The sequence below is a fragment of the Capsicum annuum genome, chromosome 1 (assembly GCF_002878395.1).
Source record: "Capsicum annuum cultivar UCD-10X-F1 chromosome 1, UCD10Xv1.1, whole genome shotgun sequence".
Lineage (NCBI taxonomy): Eukaryota > Viridiplantae > Streptophyta > Magnoliopsida > Solanales > Solanaceae > Capsicum > Capsicum annuum.
Window position 1 is genome coordinate 17,965,327 of NC_061111.1, and position 8,891 is coordinate 17,974,217.

Consider the following 8,891-nt stretch of genomic DNA (forward strand, 5'->3'; position numbering starts at 1 on the left):
ATTTTCTTCATAATTCGAGGGTCATTAGTGACTTATTTTTCGAAACGTAGAGATATTTGAGTTTGATATCCATGAAAGGATGATTTGTGGATCTTCTTGGTGTATTTGATTATCAAGAAGAGAGGATTTTGATCCCTTTTATGATATTCCATGAGTTTATGGAATTATCTAGAAATATTCGAGATTTATGAATATCTCATGAATTTGTGGAATATTCAGGATGCCTCTTTAAGAAAATCTTTTGTCCTTTGAATAGCCGTATTTAGGCTTTAGAATAGAGTAGCCACCAAGCTAGGTTTACGGTAAAGTAACATTCAAGAACTCTAACAGAAATTGAATTTTCTTTTTGTAGAGACCACAAAATTTCAATGTCTATAAATGTTCTCTACTTCAAAGCTTGTCAGAGTGTAGACTTGATAAAACTCAAAGACGAGTCTTGAAGTACCCATAGAGCTTCCATCTTTACGTCTTGCGACTATAGATTTGCATATATGATTTATGAAAAAGGGACAAACATACCCTCGAATTAATAATATAAGCATGAATGACAAATATATGAACAAAAAAATTATTATTTTTTTTATAAAATGAAATATCAATTGTTTAGTGTTCGTTTCTTCAGATAGCCTCATTGACAAGGGAAAGTATGTATCAGAAATTAGAACCTAAGATGCACGTTAAGTAAAGCGAGCGCTCGACACATTTTGAGTCTTACTGCGAGGCTTAAGCGAGTCTTTGACAACACTGGTGCACCCACAGACTTCAAATCCTGGGTTCACCTCCGCTAACACGCATTTTTCTCATTCTTATGACGATATACACACACAATACAATAACATTTACTACTATCAATTTCAAAAAAAAAAAAAATCAATAACCCATAACACCCAAAAACAACACCAAATATATTAAACCCCCCACGTTTCAATTTTCAGTGAAATTTCATGGGAAAAACACCACCTACTATCGGTGAACATCATATAACCATCATCTCTATCGAACCGAAAATATCCCACCGATGAATCATCGTCCCACCCCTAGCTTCGGCCACCTCCGACCTAATCTCTACTCCTCCAACCAGTAAACACAAACTAGTAGTAGCGATCAATTACTGTAATTTGACGGGATTCATATTTAAGAGAAAAACTGAGGGAATATCGGGCTTGAAGTAAAAAATAGAGATCGATCGAGTTGGTTTAAAATCAAGTTCGATGAGTTAATTGGGTCAGGTAGTGGGTCTGGATTAATTATTTGGGATAAAAAATTAAAAGAGAAAAGGGATAAATATACCGCCGAACTATGATACATGGTACGTATATACCCTTCGTCATACTTTAAGGTACACATATGCCCCTACTGTTAGCGTAAGGGACATATATGTACCATTTCATTAACGATAAGTGTATTTGTACCTAAAGTATGACGGAAGATATATATGTACCATTATCATAGTTTAAGGATATATTTGTCCCTTTTTCGTATGATTTATGAGAAAAGAGATGAATAGCAGATTTGGTTCCACTGAGCGTGCCAGTTTGTTTCCAACAAATTTCTTATAGTGACAGAAATAAATTGCAATCACAAATAAAATATGAGAAAATAAGAATTTTATTGATAAACAATATGGGTACAATTCTGTTCCTCCCTTGATTCTTCTCTCTTGATTTTCTCTGTAATTTGAGGGTTGTTAGTCATGTATTTCTCGAATGTAGGAAGATTTAGAAATGAATTTTCTCCGTAATTCGAGGGTTGTTAGTGGCGTATTTCTTGAAAGTAGAAAGATTTGGATATGAATTTTCTCCGTAATTTGAGGGCTGCTAGTGACGTATTTCTCGAATGTAGAACTATTTGAATTTTTTTTTCATGAAAAAAGGGTATGTGGATCTTCTTGATTATTTGATTATCAAGAAATGGGGATTTTAATACCTATGCGATATTCCATGAATTTATGAAATTATCAAGAGATATTTGAGATGTTTAATATCTTTATGAATATACCATTAATTTTGTGGGATATTGCAGATCTCGATCTTTGTACGAATACCCATGATTTTATAGGATATTCAAGATGTCTCTCTTAGGAATATGTTATCCTTTAAATAGCCATGATTTAGGGTTTAGGGTAGAGTAGCCTCTAAGAACTCTAACATAAATTGAGTTCTTCTTGTAAAGTCTACAAGGTTTCGTTGGCTATAAATGTCCCTACTTCAAGGCTTGTCGGTGTGTAGACTTGATGAAACTCAAAGATGAGTCTTGAAGTACAAATATCCCACTGGGTGTGTCAAAATTTGTTGGACAGTAAAATTTTGAATCGAAAAAAATAAATAATCGGACACGAAAAATATTCAACAATCGTTTTTATTGATTTCAATATGTGAGTGTTACAATCTTTATGAATCCTCCGATTCGCCTTTTCAAATATAAATTCAAGGGCTTCGATCTTGATTTTAAATTTGAACTTTATGGATTTGATCTTGACTTATACTTAAATTCAAGGGCTTTTGTGCGTGTTCTTGAATCTCGTGGTCTTGATCTTGAATCTTGATCGGATTTGATGAACTTGATCTTGATTTGTACTTGAATTCAAGGGCCTTTGAGCTTGTTCTTGAATCTTAATGAACTGATCTTAAATGCTTGAATTTGTAGAGAAATTTACAACGTTTGATCCACGAGCTCTCTCTTGCTTTTTGCTAGAATTTCCTTCATGGTGACCTTCATAAAAGTTACGTCAATATTCATAGATTCCTTATTGTCAATTTTGGGGACAAACTTTTCCATATTTTGAGTTCTTGTTTATCTTTTCTCCTTCGAAGGTCATGGATAAGCGTTACTCCCTTTCCAGCAGAAGACATGCTTAACTCCATATCGTGAGCACGAGTAGCTAACTCTTCAAAGGATTTTGGCTTAATGTTTTGCAAGATATAGAGAAGCTCCTAGTGCATTCCGTTGATACATATCTCTATTGCAGATGTTTCGTTGAGCCTGTCTTTGTAGTTTAAACTCACATTTCCCAATCGATTGATGAAGTTAATGACTGACTCATCTTTTCTTTACCGAGTATTTGTGAGCTCTATCATGCTCAGTGCAGTGTACGCCTTGGGCTATAAAATCGATTTAGGAACTCCTGCTCTAATTACTCCCTACTATATATTGATAGAGTTAGGCTCAAGGTCCGTATACCAATCGAAGGCGTTTTTCTTTAGGAAACGAATAAATTAGTTGATAATATAGTCACCGTAAGTGCCAACATTATTACATGTCTCAACAAAGTATGCAATATGTTGTTTTAGGTTCCCTTTGTCCTTAAATTGTTGAAATTTGGGCGGTTGATAGCCGACAGGCATTTTGAGGCTATGAATTCTTGATGTGTAGGGCTTGGCATATGTCAAGAAAGACTTAATGACAATATCATACTTGTCTTTGAGAGTCTCTTCGATGAACTCTTTTAATTGATCAATCGGAATCAATCCCTTAGAAGAAACTTGTACCTCTTTAGCTAGTGGTGTTTGTTTTCGAAGATGTTCGGTCTCTTGAAATTCTGGAGCTTTCTCAAGTGCATGGCTAGACTTTTCGTCTATTAAGCCATCCATCCTATTCACCAACTTATCAGTCCGAACATTTTGATTTTGCACATACTTAGTGAGACCTTTAATTGCCTTCGTGAGGGTTGCAAGCTGCTCCTTTACGGATGAGGCGTTAGTCATCATTGCTTGCATAATTATTGGAGATGCTGAAGCGTAACGCGGATCGCCGCATAAGTTGATCTTCAAAGTGCTTAACTTACTCGGTGTAAGTGGAGACGATGCGTTAGTTGAACAACCATCATTCTTTATACTTGAGCATTTTGAACCAGAGTGCTCAAGTAGAGCTAGAGTCTCCTTAAGTGTTTTTGTCACATTGTTTCCTTCTTCCGAAGCACTTGCATAGGACTTTACTCCTTTTGGGATTGAAGATCTGAAAATTGGAGTTGACGAGTATGATACTTGATGTGTTTGTTGTCCTAGCATGCTGGCCTTACTCCTTGTGATAGCTATAAAGCTTCCGAAAGTAACACCAAAGATGTTTTCTACTTCGGCAAAGAATTTGAAATTAGCGGCCTTAGAGACTGTTGATTGGGAATTAACCTATTTGGAGGTCATTTCAGTGTTCTTAATCTTTAAAGTTGAAAAAGTCGAGATGAGAGGTATAGGTCGTCCCACTGGGCCTTATAGTGACAGAAATCAATCGTAATCACAAATAAAAATATGAAGAAACATAACTTTTTCTTGATAAACGATGTGGGAATAAATTTATCCTTCCGTTGATTCTTCTCTCTTGATTTTGTCAGTGATTCGAGGATCGTTAGTAGCGTCTTTCTCGAATGTAGTAATATTTGAATTTGATATTGATTTTTTCGTAATTCAAGGACCATTAGTGACATATTTCTCGAACGTAGAAAATTTGAGTTTGATCTCCATGAAAGGAGGATTTGTGAATCTTCTTGATGTATTTGATTATTAAGAAGGAGGATTGATCCCTTTGTGATATTCCATGAGTTTATGGAATTATCAAGAGATATTCAAGATTTATAAATATATCATGAATTTATGAGATATTGGGGATATCTCTTTAGGTAATCTTTTGCCCTTTAAATAGGTGTATTTAGAATTTAGAGTAGAAAAACCACCAAGTTAGGTTTAGGGTAAAATAACTGCCAAAAACTCTAACAAAAACTAAATTCTCTTGTCGCAGAATCCATAAAATTTTAATGTTTAGAACGCCTACCCTCATCTTTCGAAAAAATTATAGTTGGGGCAAGACAAGTTGCAGGTAGAGGAGAAAGTATTTGTGTTAAATTGATTTACTATGTCAAAATTTGCAGCCATTTGCAATGCATTAACTGGAAGAGTTACCATAGGTTAATCTTAACAAAATATAGTTCTGGAGCAACATCCTATGATAATTGTTAGTTACCCCTCCGTTTAAAAAAAAAAATAAATTACTTTCCTTTTTAATTTATGTCAAAAAAAATTCCTTTTCTGATAATATTTTTAATTCAAATTTTTCACATGATATTTTTAAAACTAAAAGGTTAAAGGACATTTTGATACATTTAACATAATTTTAATTTAAAATTATAAAATTTAAATTTTATTTTTATTTTTTTTTAATTTTATATTAAGTCAAAATAGATTTTTTTTAAAAAAAATTGAGAGAGTAAAAAGAATGACCCACAAGACTACTCTTTTTTAATGGATTTTTGGAGGGAATAGTAGTTAAAAAGATCTACTTTCGGCGCCTTAATTCCGTAAATGATGTTAAACTGTTCTTATTCGTAATTCGTGCTTTTATCGTTTCTCCAACACCCACTAAAGTCAAATTTTCAGACCAAATAGTCAAACTCATCAATCCCAATGCCCCATAATAACAAGGGAACATTTCAACACAAGTACATGGTACGAGTGTTTTCTTTAATTTTTTATTTTTGGGGTTAATTTTCCAAACATGAATGAATTATATCTAAGGGAATCCAAAGATGACTAGACGTTTGAACATGAATGGAGTAATATTCTTTTAAAAAATAATATTTAAAAGTTGATTTTCTTTTTTTACAAAAGAAGATATTTCAGAGGTTGAAATTGTACCTGTAGATGCATCAGTTTGATAATTGTGCCCGTTTGAATGGATTTATTTTAAATTAAAAATAATGTTTTTGGATAAATTGTAAGCTAAAAAGGCATAAATAAGTTTATTCAAACGGGCTGAAATTTTGTGAGGGAGTTTCTTTTTTTTCCTTGGAAATTGGTGAGCCAGTTTTTCAAACTTAATTTTCTTTTTAAAAAGTTTTGAGTGATGAATAGATGCAATGTACATAAGCAAACAGATTTTATTAAAAAATAGAAACAATTTATGTCTAAACAGATACGAAATCTTCTGTTTTACAAATTCACTAAAAACCAGAATCACCCTCCAGAAGTTCAGATATTGCAAATAGCTATCCTTCTAAAACATCAAACTAAATTAGCAAAACAATAAGCAGAGGTGTCTAGGGCATGTTCAGCTGAACCCACTATTTTCGATTCAATATATGTATACTAATAACAAAATGAAAAATATTAAAGCAGCATACATATATTATATTATGATCACATCACGAGTCAAGATCTTGAATCTGTCGCTGTTCATAATATAACCTAATCAAGTATCAGCATAACCTTGCTTGTACTTGCGGAATATTTCTTCAGTTTTAGCATTTCTAAAAGCACAACACCCAATCAAATAAACCCAAATCAAACCAACAAGAGTTATAAGCAGAATAATATCAGCCCTTCTCCATTCTTTCTTTAAATTAGCCAATAATCCAGCTTTGCAAGAATCACAAGAGTAGCAAAGTTGTGTTTGGTCATTGTTCCAATTAAGGCAATCCATGTCTGCTGCATTGTTAATTGGACTAATCCAATATGTTGGGTTCACAAATGTGTACCCACATTGTGTTGGCGGCTTACAACACCCTGACTGTAAAAAAAAAAAAAAAAAAAAAAAAAAAAAAAGTATTAGAGAAGATAAATGTAAAAATAAAAACTCTACGAGTCACAAAATAAATGTCGTTTTAGCTCATTTTACGTCTATTCAGAAAACACTTGATGTTTTTTGTCTTGACTGCTTAAAGCGACAATTATTTTAGACGATTTTCCCCCTCAACGCAATACCTATTTTGGGACGGAGAGAGTAACACCTCATGAAAAGAAGTTAATCCAAGGCATATTACCACATGGAAAGGAATAAGATTCTTGTCTTTTGATAAAAGCATATTTGCTAATGTTAATTCTTGTCTATGTTTTAGATGTACTTGTTTTGATGTGGGAATCACTCTAGGTATAATCACAATTCACAAGTTTTAAAAAGAGGTTTTTCTCTAAGGAAGAAAAGTTTTTACTTTTAAAAGCATTTTTAATCTTTTTAAAATACATGAACAACAACTAAACTAACTTCCATTAGAAACAAATTGGAATCCGCTTTAACAAATCTTACTTTTCACATGCTTTATTTACGTCTTCCTCAGCATAATATTATTAAGAAAATATACTATTAGCATTAGGGATTTTCTACATTTTTCACTTGCACATAATTTGTTTTATTTCTCATCCGGTGTCCGATATCCTAATTGGAGCCTGACTAATTTGGATTCGCGCCGGATACGGCCCCAGTCGGGTAGCGTTTCCTGGCAAAGATTTTTTCATATCCAGAACTCGAACCGAAACCTCTAGAGCACAACATCTTTGGTGGTCAGAGATATTGGCTCTAAAGTAAACATACTACATTATTTTTTCAAGTTCATCTTTAACGATCAAAATAAATGACAAACAAATATATAAAATCTCCATAAAATTTCTTGAAAAAAAAAGTTTCTTAGTAAGCATTTGGACACGAAATTGTGATATTTAAAAATAGTAGTATCTCAAGTTAAATTGATAAAGGAGTATCTGAAATAGGAGTTGTATTTGGACATGCATTTCATTTTTAAAAACTTTAGAAGTTTTGCAACAGTTTTTTTTTCAAAAAAAAAAAAAAAAGAACTTGAAAAAAGTGGTGAGGACCATTTTTTCTTTTCTAACTTGAAGAACTCAACTTCAAAGTTGAAGTGAAAATGGAATACATGAATGTATAACCAAATAGTTTTTCTTTTATTGAAAAAGACAATATTACTCCATATCCAAACGAGTCCTTTAGAATATTGTTTTGCATTTTCCCTTTAATATTAAACCAAGAAATCTCATGTGCTACATTCTATACGAGTTGAAAAATCATAAAACCATGAACTCATAATGCAAAGATGATTTTTATTTTTATTTTTGATTTCCATCTGGTGTTTGGTAGCCGATGATTATTAAAACATAAACACTAGTAAAAGAAGAAGAAAAACATACCTGCAAAGGGGTTAAAGGGGCATTAAAGAAATCTTGAGCCATCTTATAACTCTGATTCAATTGAGCACACATTGATGTAGAGCTAAGACAACTTCTAATTCTATCCCACTTGAATGGACTTTGAACTCTTCTTCTAAGCCAACCAGAATAATCCTCAAGATGATATTCCAAATATGTCCTACTTGGTTCCATATGACCAGAACCTCTAATAGTAACCATATAAATAAATACTACCAAACATGCTAGCAAAATTATTAGAATAAGCATAGCAATGAGGTAGAAAATTAATAGTGCTGGAATCCTCCAAAATCCACCGATAAAACCAGCAAGTGCTACAACCAAAATGAGAACACCCAATATAATAACTGGCCATTGTAGAATCTTGACACAAGAATTGTCAGGTTCCATTGCTAGCCAAATTCCAGCACCAATTACTGGAATTGAAAGAAGCATGGCTACAAAGTTAATGCACCCTATGACATTACTACTTAATGCCATTCTTGATTTTCTTGAGCTTTTTCTTCTCTTAAGAAATTTGAAAGATTGAGAGAGATGGAGATTGAGAGAAAAGAGTTCTTGATATCTAATTAGACACTTTTTGTTCCTTACTTTGGATCCATGAAATTACTAAAGTAAAAGAAAGGTTTTTTAATAAGGAAGCTGATGGGATACTAACACTGATTGTGTTGGGATGGTAGAAATTCTTCCGTCCTTAATAGAGGTCTTATATTCGAGTCTTGAGTGTAGACCAAACCTTATTAGAAGGATCACTCCTAGAAATAAGTTTTGTATGTGTAAATTTAATTTAATCAAATTTCAATATGAATAAATTGAAAAAAAAAAGAAAAAACTAAGTAGTGAGTTTTGATTTTATTATTTTTTTTGGGATAGAAATGTCTAATCACTTTAGTGCAACTTTTCCAAAAGGGGAACAGGTTGTAAAGAAAACAAAAGTGAAGGGCAAGAAGGAATTCGTTGCTACAT

The 8,891-nt window shown here is 32.8% G+C and overlaps 1 protein-coding gene across 1 annotated transcript; it reads right to left on the reverse strand.

Annotated features, from left to right (window-relative positions):
- Positions 1-6,024: 6,024 nt before the first annotated feature.
- On the reverse strand, positions 6,025-8,891 carry LOC107870813 (protein TORNADO 2). The gene is made up of 2 exons (XM_016717471.2): positions 7,908-8,891; positions 6,025-6,495 (listed from the first exon to the last, which is right to left on the reverse strand). The coding sequence occupies exons 1-2, from the start codon at positions 8,403-8,405 to the stop codon at positions 6,178-6,180; spliced, it is 816 nt and encodes a 271-aa protein (XP_016572957.1). The 5' UTR covers positions 8,406-8,891; the 3' UTR covers positions 6,025-6,177.